Here is a 20283-nt window from a genome sequence, read left to right as displayed (position 1 = left end):
AGTGTGCAGACCCGCACACCAATATCTTCCAGGGGTGAGTACACACAACAGCCTGTTTGCGGGGCAGTTAAAGGCCCTGTCTCCTCCCCCACTCACCTTCCCTCAGTGTCCGCGGAGAAGTTTCTCTATCAGGACAGAAATTTGGGGGGAAAGTCTCCATTTATAAATATCAGATGGTTTGGGAAAAAATATTTGTGGCACTAGACTTTTTTTTTTCCTACAGTGATGTCATTTTGAATACTTGGTGAGCTCCAAATTTGCTATTTTTACTTTCCCCAAGTGACTTTTTTTGGGAAATACATTTGTTTGGATTAGCTACATTTGAAGTGGCTCCTGTATGTAATGTCCAGCGCCAGGTTCATCTTCTCACAGTTCTCAGCTCTCAAACCTGAAATCCCCATGAGCTCATTTTCAAGGTTATTCCTTTTATGATGCACACCCCTCCCCCCCCCCCAATTTTTTTTTTTTCCCCTAGTCACAGATTCAGAGACAAAAATAAAAGGATTGGCCTTCTCACAAACCAAACCACCTCTGCGGCTCAAAGCATTGACAACAGAAGACATGAAAGCCACCTCCCACCCCTCCCAGGCTCATACAATTCTTGACTTCCCAAATGTGCTTCTGGGGGACAGAGGTGCAGGAGCCAAGGTGGGCTCTGAGGCGTGCACTGGAAAGCAGTGTGCAGCTGAGACGTGGAAGAGCAGGAAGAGCTGAAGAAGGAACGCTCAGTGTCTTCGCCCTACCTGATCTGAACTTGGTCCTAATCAGCAAAGAGTGCTCAGACCCCAGGAGTGTCATGTTGAGTTGAGTCTCAGAGAGCCGCTGGTCCCTTAGCCAGACGCCCCCTGATGTCCACCAGGAACGGGCTCCCGGGAGCTCAGCTGACCGAAGTGAACAACCCAGAATTCATCCAACTCTCCGCGAGCTCCCCTGGGTAGGAAGGAGTACAGCGGCAGCCAGGGACCGAAACCCGTGTCCCCTGGAAAGCGGCGGCCTCCCCGCTCGCCGCAGCGGGGCTACTGCGCTCTCGGCCGGCGGGACCCTGCGCCTCCTCGGGGTCTGGCCGGGCGCCGCGGGCATCCCAGGCGTGCGCGGCTGATGTCATAGGCTGCCCGCTCCTCGAGCATCCCCACCACGCCTTTATGAAGGTCCCCAGTTTGCTATCTGATCCTTTTTTACTACTGACAGGAGCTCAACCAATCAGGAGGAGCGAGCGGCGCCCGGGACTCGCAGCCGCCGGAGTCCCGGGAGCCGGTCTGGACTCGGGCTGCGCTGGGGTGGGAGGCAGGGATGCGGGGGCGCGGGCGGGGGGCGGAGCCGGGGAGGAGGGGAGCGGAGGGGCGCGGCGCTGGGCGCGTAGGTGGGCGGGCCAGGTGGGAGGGTGGGGAACCCCGGGGAGGGGGCTTTCCTTCCCCGCAGCCTGGGAGACGCCGGGGGGCTGTAGGCGGTGTGTGTGTCCCACCCCAGGAGGACACTTGCGCTCCCGCGCTCCCGGGGCGCACGGAGCTCTGACAAATAACCTAGGATCCCAGCGTTCCCAGGGTCCGCACGTTCTCTCCCCATCTGCAGAGGCAGAGACCGAACATACATCCCGCAGTTCCCTTATCAAACCTGGACACACGTCCACGGAGAAAACAAAACGCCTTTGATTTTTCTGGGAGTCAGAATGGCTGCAGATCCAGCCGGGGCTCAATGCTCTCCCTCCAGGGGGAGGGGCAAGAGTTGGAAGCCCTTTGAAGAGCGTCCTTCCCTTGGGCGGGGCTCAAGGAGCGAGAGTCTCAGCAGACCGAGGTCGGAGCTGGGCTTGGGTTCAGGTTGGAAAGACTGACTTTTCCTAGGAGGGAGTCCCTCCTTCCTTAGGGGCAAATCCGTCTCGAATCCGACCCCAAGGGACTGCACATCCAGAATGTGCCAGGTGTGCTAGGCGCCTCTGTAAATGAAACCTGCTCTCAAGACCTGAAGAAGTTTGCTTAATTGTTAGCAGCACATAAATAAAAACCAAACTATACACGCATACAGCGTTGGGCTGAATTTATCTGCCATGTTCTATGCATGGGGGCCTGGAAGTAGCATCTGTTGCTTACATACATGCCTGCTTATTGTCTTAGAGCACAAAACCCTTCCAAGATAGGTGGGTGACAGATGAAGACCTGATCTGACCATACCTCCTGGGACAACCTGTAATGCTCTGAGTTTGGGCCTTGCCCAAATGCTTGGGTCCTTGGGATCTGGCCAGCAGTTGGCATAACTGAGGTCTTCTGGAATAGACCATCTGACTCCTGACACATCAGAGGGGCAGCGCAGGCGGGTCCTTGCTCCTCTTGGAGATAGGATCCTGTCCCTGGAGGAGCAGCTCATGAACAGCTCAGGTTCTGTGCCACACGGTCCTGCAGAAGACCTCAGTCTCCTAGTCTTGCTGGAAGAAATTACACCTTGAGTAATTTCATAGAACACACATTTACTATCTTGCAGTTCTGGTGGTGACAAGTCCACAGTGGGTCTCACCCAGCTAACCTTCCAGTCTTATCAGGACCACCTTCCGTTGTGGAAGATTTAGGGGAGAACTGTTTCCTTGCCCTTTCCAGCTTCTAGAGGGCGCCCATGTTTTATGTCTCGTGGCTTCTTCAGGTTCAAAGTCGTCTTGATGGGCCCAGTTATTCTCACAGGAGATGGCTCTGCCCTTTCCCCTTCGTCCCCCTCGTCCATGTTTAAGGACCTTGTGATTATACTAGGCCCACCTTGGATAAACCCTGTGATCAGCTGATTATCAGTCTTAATTCCACCAGCATCTTTTTTTATATAATATTAAAAAAATTTTAGGTTATTGTAGTGTACTAGATTTGAGCTTTCTGCGTCATACAGTGCATTTCCACTGGCTATCTAATTTTACCTAGAGGGTTGGGATGGGGTGGGAGGTGGCAGGCAGGTTTAGGAGGGAGGGGACATATGTATACCTATGGCTGATTCATGTTGATGTATGGTGGAAGCCAACATAATATTGTAAAGCAATCATCCTTCAGTTAAAAATATTTTTTTGAAAAAAGAAAAGATAGGTAAAGAACATGCAAATATAATTCATTTTAAAAGGAAATATATATGGAAGCAAACAAAAAATTTATTTTTCATTTTTCAGCCATGCCATCTGGCATGTGGGAACTTAGTTCTCCAAGCAGGGATCAAACCCACACCCCCTGCATTGGAAGCACAGAGTCTTAACCGCTGGCCTGCAAGGGAGGTCCCCACATGCATTCTTTAACTCTTCTTCGCCAAGTGATGGAAAATACAGATTCCTGGGGTTAAGATGTGAACATAGGGGGTGGTGGCATTATGTTATTTGTGACACAAAGTGACCACTTTCCCTACCAGCATGTTCTTGTCCTTGGTTGAACCCCAGGCTCCTGATCTTCAATGAAAAGAGGTCAAGGGGAGGGAGATTTGGGAGTAGAGATGTCCTGGGGCCTGGAAGAACCCTGGCCAGCTTTGAGATGCCTGTGACAGGGAGGTACTCGACAGGGGAGAGATTGGTGGAAAAAGGAATGTTGCTAAATGATCTGAGTTGAGAAAAAACTATTCTGAGACACATTAAAAAAAAAAAAAAAAAAGCCAAACAGATTTTTATCCTGAGGGTTGTGGAGCTGAAGAGAGATACATGGCAACTTGGCAGAGAACTCTTCTTGCAGTGAAAGTTGGGATAAGGGTCTGCCTGACCCAGATGAATTGGACAGGAGTAGATTGTTTCTGCAGGCCTGACCGAGGGAGAGAGAGACGGAGAGAAAGCGAGAGGAAAAAAAGAGAGAGTGTGTGTGTGTGTGTGAGTGTGTGTGTGTGTGTGTCTGGGAGCGTAGTTTCTTTTTTGAGCACGTTTAAGAAATACTAGTAACTGTAGCCTTCCTTAAGTTTCCCATCTGAGCATGGAGCTGCTGACATCTGCTCTCTGGGATTTATACTGCCTATGGCATGGAATATCTATGGATATAAATATGCTCATATAGAAGCTCATCCATCCCCCTCTCTATGCAAGCATTTTTTCTGAAAAAAAAAAAAAAAAAAAAAAAAAAGAGAGAGAGAGGATATCCCGAGGGAAGCTGATCTTCCAGGCTGCTGTGTTTTGAGAGCAGCGGGCTAACACAGCACCACAGGCCCCCAAGGCTCTTTCTTGCAATTTGATCACAGCCGCTGCACTTCTCAGGGGATTTGCTCTCCCCCTGAGGCCTGGAGTGAGCCTGGGATGGGATGTGATGTTAGGGAGAGACAGGAGCTGCCAGGGAGATCTCCATTTGAATCTAAGCTACCCTTGTGACCTGGAGTGATTCAAGTCTTCTGAGATGCGTGGTCAACTGACCAGAAATGGAAACGCAGAAATGTTTCCCAGTTACAACCTGGCTTCCCTTTCCCACCTGGAACTCTGGAGAATTCCCAGCTCCTCCAGGTACCCATACTGCCAGTGCAAGTTGGGGGACCCCCACTGTCTTCCCAGTAAATCCACCCCTGGGGCTGGTGAAACGTGTGTGAGCTCAGGGAGACTCACGGTTCTGCTTGGCGACCCCTGTGATGACATCTGTGTTCTGATCTCCAAGGGTCTCTATCTAGATTCCAGAAGGGAGGGGTGAATCTGGACTGCCAATGACCCATTGAAGGAATTCAGCCTCTGCCTATCAATTTCTCAGTTTCCCATCAGTTTCAATTCCAGAAATGTGTATAAAGCACAGAGTGTGTTCTAGAACTCTAGGGGTTATAAAGATGAAGCAGACATGATCCTGGATCTCTAAGGAGTAGAATAGAGTGGCAGGACCCCCCAAAACTCCTAATAAACTGGAAATCCCATGTCATTATTAGACCAATAATGAAATCTCAGATGGAACTCATATGAACCACCCTATTAACGTAGCCTGTTTTCTCTCATGAATGTGAATACAAAAGGACTTTGGCCTGATTTAAACAAAGACTTTAAGTTAAACAATTGGAGAAGGACATGGCAACCCACTCCAGTATTCTTGCCTGGAAAATCCCATGGATGGAGGAACCTGGCAGCCTACAGTCCATGGGGTCGCAAAGAGTCGGACCCGACTGAACGACTTCACTCTTAAGTTAAACAAATATGAAGAAAGTAGTTTCAGTTGAGAGTTTCGGTCAAAGCTCCTTCTTCTTCCTCTGCCTGCCAGCAATGCCTCCCACCTTTCCTTCTCTGTCTTACCCCTGCCCAAGACAAGGGAATCTAATTTGATAATTCAGAGTTAGAGCCACTGGGTTGGGCACTTTTGCAGAATAGGGTCACTGTGTTGAAAAGTCACGCATGTGCATTTTGCCTACTTTTCTGCTTCTTCCTTGATGCTCTCACTTTAAGAGGTGGGAAGGAGTGTAGATCTGAAATAAAGAATGTGCATCTGGCCCCTATGGGCTTCCCTGGTGGCTCAGACAGTGAAGAATCAGCCTGCAATACAGGAAACGCAGGTTTGACCCTGAGTTGGGAATGACAACCCACTCCAGTATTCTTGCTTGGGAAATGCCATGGGCAGAGGGGCCTGGTGGGCTACAGTGCATGGGGTCGCAAAGAGGTGGACACAAGTGAGTGACTAACATCATCTCATCATCATCATCTTCCCCTGTGTTCATGGCAGCAGGAGTTACAAGAGCGAGGACATGGAGACAACATAAATGTCCATTGGCAGATGAGTGGATTAAGAAGACGTGGTGCACATACACGATGGAATGTCACACAGCCACAGAAAGAACATAGCAATGCCGTTTGCAACAGCATGGATGCAACTAGAGGTGATCACACTAAGCGAAGTGAGTCAGACACAGAAAGACGAGTCCCATATGATATCGTTTATACGCGGAATCTAAAGTGGGACATAAATGGATGTACCTATATGTGACCCGTGAAATTCCTGATGTTCAAGCTGGTTTTAGAAAAGGCAGAGGAACCAGAGTTCAAATTGCCAACATCCGCTGGATCATGGAAAAAGCAAGAGAGTTCCAGGAAAACATCTATTTCTGCTTTATTGACTATGCCAAAGCCTTTGACTGTGTGGATCACAATAAACTGTGGAAAATTCTGAAAGAGATGGGAATACCAGATCACCTGACCTGCCTCTTGAGAAACCTATATGCAGGTCAGGAAGCAACAGTTAGAACTGGACGTGGAACAACAGACTGGTTCCAAATAGGAAAAGGAGTACATCAAGGCTGTATATTGTCACCTGCTTATTTAATTTATATGCAGAGTACATCATGAGAAACGCTGGACTGGAAGAAGCACAAGCTGGAATCAAGATTGCCGGGAGAAATATCAATCACCTCAAATATGCAGATAACACCACCTTTATAGCAGAAAGTGAAGAGGAACTAAAAAGCCTCTTGATGAAAGTGAAAGAGGAGAGTGAAAAAGTTGGCTTAAAGCTCAACATTCAGAAAATAAAGATCATGGCATCTGTTCCCATCACTTCATGGGAAGTAGATGGGGAAACAGTGGAAACAGTGTCAGACTTTATTTTTGGGGGCTCCAAAATCACTGCAGATGGTGATTGCAGCCATGAAATTAAAAGACGCTTACTCCTTGGAAGAAAAGTTATGGCCAACCTAGATAGCATATTCAAAAGCAGAGACATTACTTTGCCGACTAAGGTCCGTCTAGTCAAGGCTATGGTTTTTCCTGTGGTCATGTATGGAGGTGAGAGGTGGACTGTGAAGAAGGCTGAGCACCGAAGAATTGATGCTTTTGAACTCTGGTGTTGGAGAAGACTCTTGAGAGTCCCTTGGACTGCAAGGAGATCCAACCAGTCCATTCTAAAGGAGATCAGCCCTGGGTGTTCTTTGGAAGGAATGATGCGAAAGCTGAAACTCCAGTACTTTGGCCACCTCATGGGAAGAGTTGACTCATTGGAAAAGACTCTGATGCTGGGAGGGATTGGGGGCAGGAGGAGAAGGGGACGACAGAGGATGAGATGGCTGGATGGCATCACGGACTCGATGGACGTGAGTCTGAGTGAACTCCGGGAGTTGGTGATGGACAGGGAGGCCTGGCGTGCTGCGATTCATGGGGTCGCAAAGAGCTGGACACGACTGAGCAACTGAACTGAACTGAAATGAACTGAACTGAACTGATGAAGCAGAAACAGACTCACAGAGAATAGACTTGTGGGTGCCAAGGGGGAGGTGGTTGGGCTTAGCAGATGTTAAGTTATTATATACTCAATGGATAAACAACAAGGTTCTATTGTATAGCACGGGGAGCTATATTCAATATCCTATGATAAACCATAATGAAAAAATAAATAAAATGAATGTATATATATGTATATATATATGAGTATATATATGTATATGCTACTGCTGCTGCTGCTAAGTCGCTTCAGTCGTGTCCGACTCTGTGCGACCCCAGAGACATCAGCCCACCAGGCTCCCCCGTCCCTGGGGTTCTCCAGGCAAGAATACTGGAGTGGGTTGCCATTTCCTTCTCCAATGAATGAAAGTGAAAAGTGAAAGTGAAGTCACTTAGTCGCGTCCGACTCTTCATGACCCCATGGACTGCAGCCCACCAGGCTCCTCCATACATGGGACTTTCCAGGCAAGAGTACTGGAGTGGGGTGCCATCACCTTCTCCATATATGTGTGTATATATATATATATATATATATATACACAGATATATATATATCTGAATCATTTTGTTGTACAGTAGAAATTAACACAACTCTGTAAATCAACTGTGCTGTGCTTAGTTGCTCAGTCGTGTCCAAATCTTTGCCATGCTATGGACTGTACAGCCTGCCAGGCTTCTCTGTCCATGGGGATTCTCCAGGCAAGAATACTGGAGAGGGTTGTCATTTCTCCTCCAGGGGATCTTCCCAACCCAGAGATCGAACCCATGTCTCCTGCATTGCAGGCGGACTCTTTACCATCTGAGCCACCGGGGAAGCCCAGGAATACTTGAGCGGGTAGTCTATCCCTTCTCCAGGGGAATCTTCCTGACCCAGGAATTGAACCGGGATCTCTAGCATTGCAGGTGGATTCTTTACCAGCTGACCTAACAGGGAAGCCAACAACTGCACCTCAATTCTAAAAAAAACCAAAACTGTACACCTAACAGTGTTTGACTCGAACTACTCCAGTCAATCTCAGCTCCATTAGGCTGGCTGGTGCTGAATTTTAGCCGTGATGGTGTCCCTGGCCCAGGGTATATGCAAAAGCCTGTTGCACTGCTGTGACTTGCTTGCCTTGGAGGGTATGGAAGATGGAAGCGCACTGCCCACAGCTGGACTCAGGGCTGTCATTCAGTCTTGGGTGGGTGCCATTGATATGGTCCAAACTCCTCAATTCCCCTTTGTATTGTCTGTTCTGCAGGGGCACCAAGATGACAGGTAATGACCTACTTGTTCAGTAGATACTTGTCAGTTTTTGTCTCTCTAGATCCTCTCGGGGATCAAGCATTGTTGGTCCTTTCTCATATACTCAAATGCCTTCTCCACTGGGTTTTCTTTGAAAAACCTATCTTGTACTCCCTCTTGCCAAGTTTCCCTATGAAACTATTCCTTTCCCAGCAGTTCCTGTTAAGTGAAGGGGAGATCCACCCCTGAATTTCTGGCTTGGGTGATGGCTCACCATCCACACCCCTGTGTTTTCCCCATCCCCAATCTTTCACCATGCTTTTTCCATTCTCTTCCTAAATACCTCCTAACCTACCCCTTAATTTGCTCCTAATGTCTCTTCCTTACTTCAAGCCCCCACCCCTTGTTTTTTTTTTTTTTTCTGGTATATTTCAAGTGTCTTTTGAGTGGCCCCCCTCCTCTTTCCCTGCTCCAATTCATCTCCATGTTGTCATCAAGGTGATATTTCTAAGTCATAAGCAGGATCAGTCTGCTTCCTGCCTACAACCTTCTTTGGCTCCCTAGTGCCAAAGGATAATGTCCACACCCTTAAGTATGGCATGGAAAACCCCACATAATCTGTCCCCATTAACTCTTACCTTATTTCCTGCCTTTCTTCCTACTTCGTTCTCTGTATACTCACAGTAACAAAAGATTTTAAAAACACTGAGTCTTTTCTCTCTTTCTTCCTTTCCTGTTTCTATTACCTAGAATGCCTAGAATCCTTTGTCTAGAGACATCCTACATACTACTCAGCCATAAAAAGGAATGAAATTGCGTCATTTGTAGTGATGTGGATTGACCTAGAGTCTGTCATACAGAGTGAAAGGGGAAAACAAATATCGTATATTAACGCATATATGAGGACTCTAGAACAATGGTACTGACGAATCTATCCGCAGGGCAAGAATAGAGACGCAGATGTAGAGAATGGACTCGCGGGCCAGGCAGGGGGAAGGAGCGGGATGGACGAATCGGGACAGTGGCATTGACTACCACTACCACGTGGGAGAGAGAGCTGGAGGGAAGCTGTTGTCTGCCACAGAACGCTCATCCGTGTGCTCTGTGACGCCCTAGCGGGCTGGGCTGGGGGCGGGTGGGAGGGAGACTTAAGAGGGAGGGAATATATGTATACATTCAGCTGATTCACCTTGTTGCATAGCAGAAACTAATACAGTATGGTAAGGCAATTATACTCCAATAAAATAAAAAGAAATTCAAGTGTTACCTTATTCAGCAGACCTCTGACAGTCCCAGGCAGAATTAACCACGCCCTCTTTGCTCTGCTCTTTTCGTAGCTTGCTTATACCTCTGTTTTGCTTTTGTCAAGGAGTATTATCCACTATTTTTTTACATGAAAATCTCTTCACTGGTTTCTCAGCTATTGGGAGTCAGAAATGTCATTTTCATTTATCTGTAACTCATTGTCTAATATTTTTCCTTTCGTTCTATTTTACTATTTTCTTGTATTACTCCTGTCGTCATAAACTGCCCTTTGACATACTTTGTGTTCGAATTATTGTCTATAGAGTAGTGTTTCTGGTTTTTGATCATCTCTTCTGTAACTATATTATGAATTTCTTGAGGGCTCTGGGTACATCTGAGAGGCTTCATCTCTGCCAAGGCATCTTAAATGATGGTTTTCAAATAGTCATTGTAACAGCGGTTGGTGTAGGGACTGTTTGGTTCTGATTCACTCCATTCAGAGCCTGATACAACCTTACACACTTTCCAGAGATGATGAAACCACTTCTGGTTCATAAAGTGTGATCTGATGTGGGAGTCTGCTTTCTCTTCCAAATCTTTTTTTTTTTTTTGCAACTGGTCACATTCTGTTTCCCAAATCCTCCCGTGGCCTGCCATCTCCCCCGCTCCCCAGAAAACAGAATGGAGGTCCATAAATCCCTGACCTGCTTCAGATGACCTTACGAATCATGCATGTCTACTCTCATTAACCCTGGATGCCTATAATGGCCAAGGAATGGAGACGCACCACCTGGGCAGGGCAGGGCGGGCAGGCCAGCATGGACTTCTCCTGGACCCCAGTCAGTCAAGAGCTTTCCAAACCTCATCTCTGTCTCATCCCAGTTTCCAGGGCTGTGAATCAGGGAGGGGGAGCTTTTTGCTTTCGGGGATGTAGTCTAGGGAGGACATTTCTCTTGCTTTGGAAATATTACTTGGGGAGTTGGAAGAGGTGAACTGACATCTGACTGTTATAATCACTAGGCTCCAAGTGAGAGTGTCTGAAAAGGGGGAAACCCAAGTGCTGTTGGAGAAGGCAATGGCAACCCACTCCAGTACTCTTGCCTGGCAAATCCCATGGACGGAGGAACCTGGTAGTCTGCAGTCCATGGGGTCGCTAGGAGTCGGACATGACTGAGTGACTTCACTTTTCACTTTCATGCATTGGAGAAGGAAATGGCAACCCACTCCAGTGTTCTTGCCTGGAGAATCCCAGGGACGGGGGAGCCTGGTGGGCTGCCGTCTCTGGGGTCGCACAGAGTCGGACATGACTAAGGCGACTTAGCAGTAGCAGCAAGTGCTGTTGCAATCAGCGATGACAACAGGCAAGACCATTCATGGTGGGAGGTCCATTAACCCATAATATCTTCATCTCCTCTCAGTAAAAGGAAATTTAAAAAAGAAATTGAATCATTTCAGCAAATAGCCAAGGGATTTTCAAATCCACTAAATACTTCTACCACAAAATTCCTCTTCATGAAGATGATTTTTCAAATGTTTATTTGAGGCTGTGCTGGCTCTTCAGGGCTGTGCGGGCTTCTCTCTGGCTGTGGTCTGGGGCTTCTCCTTGCAGTGGCTTCTCTTGTTGCAGAGCACGGGCTCTAGGGCATGGGGCTTCAGTAGCTGAGGCTCCTGGGCTCTAGGGCAAAGGCTCAGTAGAGGAGGTGAACAGGCTTAGTTGCTCCGAGCCATGTGGTATCTTCCTGAACCAGGGATTGAACCTGTGTCTTCTGCTTGGCAGATGGATTCTTATCCACTGAGCCACCAGGGGAGACCTATGAATATGATTGGAATAGGCATACTAGCTTGATAGAAATGGATTCCTGAAACTCTCAGATGAAAACTTACACAATGTTCAGGCAGGGGCTGCGATCATCAGTGGTCTTCTTTTTGCAAGATTTGTTTTTATTAAGACTTTTTGGAGCAGTTTGAGTTTCACAGTAAAATCGAGAGGATGGCACCGAGATTTCCTGTAAGCAACTTGCTCCTACATGTGCATGGCGTTTCCCCCCCGCCCCCCGCCCGCCCTACCGAACATTCCACTACAGTGATGCATTTGTTACAGTTTGTTACTGATGACCTTCCATTGAATCACCGTTATAACCCAGAGTCTACAGGTCACATTAAGGCTCAGCCTTGGTGTTGTACATTCTCGGGGTTTGGATAAGCCCCAGATGACACAGTTCTAAAGGAAATGACACATCCTAAAGGAAATCAACCCTGAATATGCATTGGAAGGACTGATGCTGAAGCTGAAGCTCCAATACTTTGGCCCCCTGATGCAAAGAGTCGACTCATTGGAAAAGACCTTGATGCTGAGAAAGACTGAAGGTGGGAGGAGAGGGAGTGACAGAGGATGAGACAGTTGGATAACATCACCGACTCAGTGGACATGAATTTGAGCAAACTTCAGGTGGTCGTGAAGGGCAGGGAAGCCTGGTGTGATGCAGTTCATGGGGTCGTAAAGAGTCAGACACAACTTAGCAACTGAACAACCACATAATGGCACAGACCCATCATTATAGCATCATACAGAGTAGTTTCATTGCCATAAAAAATCCTCTGTGTTCCACTTCTTCATCCCTCTCCTGCCATAAGATTTTCCTGTCTTATAATTGCACAATTTTCATGCTTCTTTCCCCCTAAGGACACATATACTTTTCACTTTTTAAGGCCCTTGAGTTTAGACAGTCTGGGAGTCATTTGAGACACTTTGTGACAGCTTAAATAATTGATGCAGAAGAGAGAGTCTCTGGCGCATGAGAAGTTGTCCCTCTAGGCAGAGGCAAGACAAGGGCTTAGGGCTCAAGGCTTCTTCATGTCTGTTCTCAATGGCTGATGCAGCCTTTAATTAAAAAAAAAATCTTTTATTTTGCAATGGGGTATAACCCCTTATGGCTGGATGGCATCACTGACTCGATGGACGTCTCAGTGAACTCCGGGAGTTGGTGATGGACAGGGAGGCCTGGTGTGCTGTGATTCATGGGGTGCAAAGAGTCAGACACGACTGAGCAACTGAACTGAACTGAACTGAACTGAACACCCCTTAACAAACAATGTTGTGATAGTTTCACAGTGAACAGTGAAGGGACTCAGCCATGCATATACATGTATCCATTCTCCCCTAAACTCCCTGCCCATGCAGGCTGCCACATAATAACACTGATCAGAGTTCCCTGTGCTCTACAGTAGGTCCTTGTTGGTTGGTTGTCCATTTAAATACAGCGGCAGTGTGTACACAGCCATCCCAAACTCCCTAACTACCTCTTCCCCCAATCCCACTCCACACCTCCCCCAGCAACCGTAAGGTCATTCTCTAAGCCGTGTGTCTCTTTCCTCTTTCACATAGCCTCTGGTTTGACAGGTGACTCAGAAGCCTGCTCCAGTTTCAGTCTCTGGGTATACACGTGCCCGGGGCTTCAACAGGTGTTTTCTTTATTCCCCTGGGTGGTCAGTATTCATGTCAGGGAAAATTTAAACATCTCTTCATTGCTTCCTGGCTCATGCAGTATTTTCTTACAGTATGCTGCCAATTTCTGCTTTTCTTCTGGAAAATTCTTTATTACGAACTGACCTTGGTACTGACCCATTAAAAAAAAAAAATCCATAAAACCCAGGATTTTGTTACGTTAGCTTTTAAAGCTAAAGGAGGGTAACTGTGTGTTGAAGCCTTTCGTGACATGAGGCTGGGGTATCTTCCAGTGTGTTTGAAATGAAATTTATTAAAAATGACCAAAGGTGAATCCCAGAAGAGTCAGTAAAAGTTACACGTCTGCCGAGGTTTAGGTTTGGAAAGGTTATGGAAACATGGAGCTGTTGGTGGTGTTTCCTTGTGTTCAGGGGTGGTAGTGGTTTGAGGGCTAGTTATGGAGAAGGCAATGGCACCCCACTCCAGTACTCTTGCCCGAAAAATCCCAGGTGGGCTGCAGTCCATGGGGTTGCCTAAGAGTCAGACACGACTGAGCGACTTCACTTTCACTTTTCACTTTCATGCATTGGAGAAGGAAATGGCAACCCACTCCAGTGTTCTTGCCTGGAGAATCCCAGGGATGGGGGAGCCTGGTGGGCTGCCGTCTATGGGGTCGCACAGAGCTGGACACGACTGAAGTGACCTAGCAGCATGGCAAAAGATGTGGGTTCTGAAGTAGGATACCTAAGTGTCATTCCTTGGCCCACATTTTGCGAGCTGTGTGATTTCGAGCAAGTTACTTAACCTCTCTGTTCTCTGTGCCTCAGTGTCCACATCTGTAAGACAGGAAGATTCAGTTTGAAAAGTTATGGAGAGGATCTGATTGGTAAATAGATACATATAAAGCACTCAGGTAGCTTCCCTGGTGGTTCAGATAATAAAGAATCCACCTGCAATGCAGGAGACCTGGGTTCCATCCCTGGGTTGGGAAGACCCCCTGGAGGAGGGAATGGCTACTTACTCAAGTATTCTTGCCTGGAGAATTCCATGGACAGAGGAGCCTGGTGGCTATGGTCCACAGGGTCGAAAAGAGTTGGATATGACTGAGCAACTAACACACACACACAGAAAACACTTAGTACAGAGCCTGGCGAGTGGCAGTTTCCCACTCGAGAGTGGGAAAAAAGAGAGTCCCCCCATCCCACAGATGGCTGTGAAGGTGGTGGTGATGGCTGCACTGACGATCATGTATTCCTCATTGACCAACCCATTCACAGGCAAAACTAAGGTACAGAGAAGTGCCTCACACCCGTCACGTGGTCTACAAAGGCTGCCTATTAGAGTCTGTGAACCGTGGTCACTCTGGAATAACTGTTTTCTGTGGAAAAACTAGCCAGAGCTATTCCCAACTAGTGAAAAAGTCAGCATCCTTTTAACCCCGGTTTCATTAGACCAAGCTGTCCACAGCTGATTGTGGTCCTGCAGGTGGGGACCCGTTGCCAGGGATGCTGCTGTCAGACCCCTGAGTTGCAGGTTTGTCTTGGCCGGCATCTGAGTTTTTTTTTTTTTTTTTTCCCTAAAGATTCCACTGGAAATACAAATGTGGAATGACCAATGCTTAAGTGAACTCTAATAATTGGAACAATATTCAGTTTTGAGGCATTCAGACTTTGGAAGTTTTCTTCTTACCCTATTTGAGAAGGAAAAAAAAAAAAAAAACCCTGCAAATTAATATCTGCTTGGGTGGAAATTGGTGAAGCTAGAACTAACAGCTCTAAGAGTTTTGAGTCCCCCTTATTGGTGCTGTTGCCCTGCGGGGTTTGCTGACTGGTGGTCTGAAGCTGAACACACACTGCACCTGCCAGAGAATAGAGCCAAGTGCTAATGATAACTGTCGTCAGAAAGTTTTCTGAATCTAGAGTACAACATACATACTCCCGTGTACAAAGTCACGTGTGTGTGTGTGTGTGTGTGTGTGAGAGAGAGAGAGAAAGAGTCGCTCAGTCGTGTCCAACTCTTTGTGACCCCATGGACTGTAGCCTGCCAGGCTCCTCTGTCCAGGAAATTCTCCAGGCAAGAATAATGGAGTGGGTTATCATTCCCTTCTCTAAAGGATCTTCTTGACCCAGGGATCAAACCCAGGTACCAGCAGTCCTGCTCAGAGGTGAAGTGATTTGACTAAGACCGTCCAGTTACTTAGAGGCAGGCTGTGATTTGACCTCAGTTGTGTCTTGAGGTGCTTCACACACTCTTTATTCTTAAAGCTACTAGAATATATACATTTTGCAAAAAACTCAAAAAAGATCAGTTCCCTCGACTGTCCTAAGTCATTTGTTCTAAGTTATTTGCAGAATGAGCCAAAAACTTTTCCACAGTTTTATTTGATCTGTGAGCACATACATGCTAGGCCTGTCTTCCATAAGAATATAAATTTAATAGTCTACCTAGGACTACTTATGGAACATCAGAACTTCCTGAGGAGTGAATAATGGTTTGGGATTGGTATTAGGTTGGCCAAAAACTTTGTTCGGGTTTTTGTAACATCTTTTGGGAAAAACCCAAACAAACTTTTTGGCCAATACAGTATTATGACATCAGCCTTTAAGCTGCTCATCACTGATACAGCCTGTGATTGAAGCGATGTTGATGGGTTTTTAGAGACATTGATGGATTTTAGTTCTTTAGCTGGAAATGATACCCCATCTGGGAACACAGTGAAAGCATTTCTGATATCTGACAAAACTATCAAAGAGAGAGAGAAAGAGGGGAAAAAAATTCTACAAACATTCATGACTGTGGAATTTAAAAATTACTGACGTTATTTGTTTAGTAAAGATTATAACTCACTTCAACATCACAAAGAATGAAATCCCTTTGACCAGATAATAAGCACAGCATGTTCTTTACGACAATGCCAACAATAAACCAGAAGACTTTACAATTTGTTATTTATCGGGTCCACCAGACACATCATTTTTCTACATGCCAGGCTTGGGAAATTCTTTATTTTCTCTCTCCTCCTTATAAATAAAGACAGCACAGAGCTGGCACATTTCTCTCCATGCACTTTGCACTATAAAAGCCATATGGCTTGGCACTAGTGCTGAGGTCCTAGAGTTTGCAGCTCTGAGGGTGTACGCATGTTCTTATTTCCCATCAGTGTTGGAGAAGGGTCTCCTTTATCTCATGGCAATGGCAGAACTTGCCTTTAAAATGTTTTTTTTTTTTTCAACATATTTCCTGAACCTATTTATTTTTCTTTATCTTCAGCCACCACGCTAGACCACCCCAACATAAATTTTTATTTTGATGGTGTAGTAACCTCATAAATATCCTCCCAACTTCTAGTCTTGCCCATGGAAAGTTGATTCCCCTCACAGAAGCTGGATTAATCTTTTTCATATAAATCAGTTCAAAGCATCCCCTTACTGGGACTTCCCTGGAGGTCCAGTGGTCAAAACTTCACTTCCAATACAAGGGGTGTGGGTTCAATCCCTAGTCAGAGAGCTAAGATTCCACATGACTCAAGGCCGCAGAACCAAAACATAAAACAGAAGCAATATTGTAACACATTCAGCAAGGATTTTAAAAATGGTCCACACCAAAAAAAAAAAATCTTACAAAAAAAATAGTATGCCCTTACTTAAAACTCCCCAGTGGCTTTCTAATGTCCACAGAATTAAACGACACACCTCATCATGGCCATTCTGGGTATATCTTCTACCATCTTGTTTTTTCATCTCTGATCTTCCTCCTGCCTTCTCTGTCCAACCCCCCACTCTGGGGTGGGGTACAGCGGGGAGGCAGTGTCCAGGAAGTGGACCAATAGGGTTGGCATTAATAGATTTCCTTTGCCCTCTGACCTCTGGGTGCGTCCGGCCAATGCGGAGCTCTAGCATGGATTCCAGGGAGGTGGGAGAGAGGGGTTATTGTGTTTGTTTCCCAGGGTCTCGTGGCCTCAGCAGCATCCCTGTGAAGACTGCAGCTCTCAACAGGCAGTCTTATCTATTAAGATCCCTTTCTGTGGGCCCTGCTGACCATTCCATCCTTCTGCTTCAGCGCGAGGAGTGCCTGAGGTGTCTTTCTGGCTGGAACATCCTTCCCCAGGTCTCCAAGTGCCTGGACTCCACTCACACAGGAATCAGCTTCACACAAAGTCCTTCTCTGACCTTCTTCCCCTAGGTAGCCTGCTCGTCTCAGCGTCTTTCTATCAATTTCTCTGCTTTGCTTTTTTCCAGTTCCTCACCATTAACTGAAATGGTCATATTTAGTTACCTGGTTGTCTGTTTTTGCGTTTGTCTCTGCTACCAACACCTGAGCAGGAATCATGTCTTTCTGGTGCCGCTTTGCCACCCCGGTGCCTAGAACTGCACCTTGCACACAGTTGGTGCTCAGTATGACTGTCTGATTAAGACTGATGCTCGCTCTGTCGTGCCTGATGCTTTGCGACTCCATGGACTGTAGCCCACCAGGCTCCTCTGTCTATGGGATTCTCCAGGCAAGAATGCTAGAGTGGGTTGCCATGCCCTCCTCCAGGGGATCTTCCTAACCTAGGGATCAAACCTGCATCTCCTGTCTCCTGCATTGGCAGGCGGATTCTTTATCACTGAGCCACTTGGGAAGCCCCCAAGCTAAACGTCTGTTGAATGAATGCAATGGGACCATCTCATTTTACAGTCAAGGAAGCTGAGATCTGTGGAAACAGACACTGTCCAGTGCCTCACGTGGGAATGGAACCAAGATTTCTGTGACCCAGGCTGCCTTTCCTGTTCTCAAGTTCCTGAGTCTTTTTTTTTTTTTTTAATTTTTGATGTGAAACATTGTTAAGCCTTTATTGAATTGGTTACAACATTGTTTCTGTTTTATGTTTTGGTTTTTTAGGCTGCAAGTGGGATCTTACCTCCCTGTTCAGTTCAGTTCAGTTCAGCCGCTCAGTCGTGTCCGACTCTTTACGACCCCATGAACCACAGCACGCCAGGCCTTCCCGTCTATCACCAACTCCTGGAGTTCACTCAGACTCACGTCCATCGAGTCCGTGATGCCATCCAGCCATCTCATCCTCTGTCGTCCCCTTCTCCTCCTGCCCCCAATCCCTCCCAGCATTAGAGTCTTTTCCAATGAGTCAACCCTTTGCATGAGGTGGCCAAAGTACTGGAGTTTTAGCTTTAGCTTCATTCCTTCCAAAGAAATCCCAGGGTTGATCTCCTTCAGAATGGACTGGTTGGATCTCCTTGCAGTCCAAGGGACTCTCAAGAGTCTTCTGCAACACCACAGTTCAAAAGCATCAATTCTTCGGTGCTCAGCCTTCTTCACAGTCCAACTCTCACATCCATACATGACTACTGGAAAAACCATAGCCTTGACTAGGTGAACCTTTGTTGGCAAAGTAATGTCTCTGCTTTACAATATACTGTCTAGGTTGGTCATAACTTTCCTTCCAAGGAGTAAGCATCTTTTAATTTCATGGCTGCAATCACCATCTGCAGTGATTTTGGAGCCCAAAATAAAGTCTGACATTGTTTCCACTGTTTCTCCATTTATTTCCCATGAAGTGATGGGACAAAATGATTACTTAAGGCTGATTCATGTTGAGACATAGCAGAAACCAACATAGTGTTGCAAAGCAATTATCCTCCAGTTAAAAATAAAGTGAAAGTGAAAGTGTTAATCGCTCAGTCTTGTCTGACTCTTTGCAACCTCATGAAGTGTAGCTGACCAGGCTCCTCTGTCTGTGGAAATCTCCAGGCAAGAATACTGGAGTGGGTAGCCATTCCCTTCTCCAGGGGATCATATTGACCCAGGGATTGAACCCTGGTCTCCTGCATTGCAGGCAGATTCTTTACTGTCTGAGCCACCAGGGATGCCCAATTAAAAGTACATAAATTTAAAAAGATACTTTATTTTTTAAAAAAAGAAAGGGGCCTCTCCTTGCCATCTCTTTACTGACTATGATTTTTTAAATAAAATGAGTAATTTCCCCTACAGGATGGATGCTCTAACCTGCATCTCCTCCCATCTCTCTTTATTCTCTTCTTTCTTTCCTATGTCCCATCTCTATTCCTTATTGTAGCTAGGAGCCACCGATTAAGAGTTGATGTTTAGAACCTTAGAAAACAGCCATGTGAGGACTGGGGAGCAACTAGGGGAATCAAGACCTGGGAGATTTTGGAGGCAGTCAGAGCCTCTATCCCTCACACAGTGATAGTAATATAGTTACCAATACTTAACTGATGAGCGCCCAGTCTGGACCAAACATAGCATGAGGCACTTTATGCATAATCCATGTAAGTTCTTACATATTTCTAATGGCAATGCACCTTCTTTTAGAGACAGAAGTCAAAATTCAAGGTTAGGAGATGGGTGAAGACATGGGTCTGCCTCACTAAACCCTGTTTACTACTTTCTCCAAGTCTAATGAGGTTCCTGGTAAGTCAGGATGGGGAGCTGCAGGTAACCCTTCAAAGAGAGGGATGAGACAGAAGTAAGATGCTGATTGGGAGGTTAGCCAGAGCTTGGAAAAGTCAGATATTAGAGGAGGAATGAAGCCCACGGAATAGAGAGCATACGCAGCCAGTTTCAAGCAAAAAGTGCAACATTAGATCTTTTTAAAATTTTTTTCTTTTTTAATTTGGCTGTACGAGTCTTTGTTGCAGCATGCGGGATTGCTAATCGCAGCATGGGGGATCTAGTTCCCTGACCAGGGATCAAACCCAGACGCCCTGCATTGGAAGCAAGGAGTCTTAGCCACTGGCCACCAGGGAAGTCCCTTGAAATTAGATCTTAAGCCTAAAGTGAGACATGGGGATCCGAGTCTCATCCCAGAGACCATGTTTCCTGGCCCTTTGATTCTCTGGTGCCTTCTTTCCATCTGTAAGACTATTTTTTTGGAAAGGACACTGATATTCAAGGAGGGCCTTTCTCTCTAACCCAGTAATGAGGAAATACTGGCTAGACTCTCTCTAGGGCAGAGAGAAGTTGCCCCTGAAACAAGGTGACTAGCTTTCAGGCCTAATAAAGCATCACCAAGGACAGAGTTAGGGAGAAGAACTCAGAAGTTAGGAGTATCTGCAAAAAAAGAGGACCAAGCTGAGGGCTGTGTATCCTTCAGCCGCCAAACAAGATTTTGGATTATCGAGTGTCAGCTCTTACTTGCAGCCCCAGGTTCCATATCCAGTGTATTTCGTTGATTGAAGTCACCGGCAAACGGCCTCTCCCTGACCCAGAAGACTTTCTCTGCATTTTACAAAAGGAGCGAGTGGACAG

At 46.5% G+C, this 20283-nt stretch overlaps 1 protein-coding gene across 4 annotated transcripts in view; it reads right to left on the bottom strand.

Moving 5' to 3' along the window:
* MYOCD (myocardin) overlaps window positions 1–1299 on the bottom strand; it is an 84140-nt gene extending 82841 nt beyond the window's left edge. For 3 of the 4 annotated variants that reach the window (XM_005693583.3, XM_005693584.3, XM_018064674.1), the window contains exon 1: window positions 744–1299. In XM_005693583.3, coding sequence (XP_005693640.1) covers window positions 744–798 — 55 coding nt within the window. In that variant the 5' untranslated portion in view covers window positions 799–1299. The remainder of the gene's footprint in view (window positions 1–743) is intronic. The other variant, XM_005693586.3, reaches the window with a different exon arrangement.

This window comes from Capra hircus, chromosome 19 (genome assembly GCF_001704415.2).
Source record: "Capra hircus breed San Clemente chromosome 19, ASM170441v1, whole genome shotgun sequence".
Lineage (NCBI taxonomy): Eukaryota > Metazoa > Chordata > Mammalia > Artiodactyla > Bovidae > Capra > Capra hircus.
Note: the sequence above shows the minus strand (reverse complement) of the source record. Positions and strands in the feature narration are given on the sequence as shown.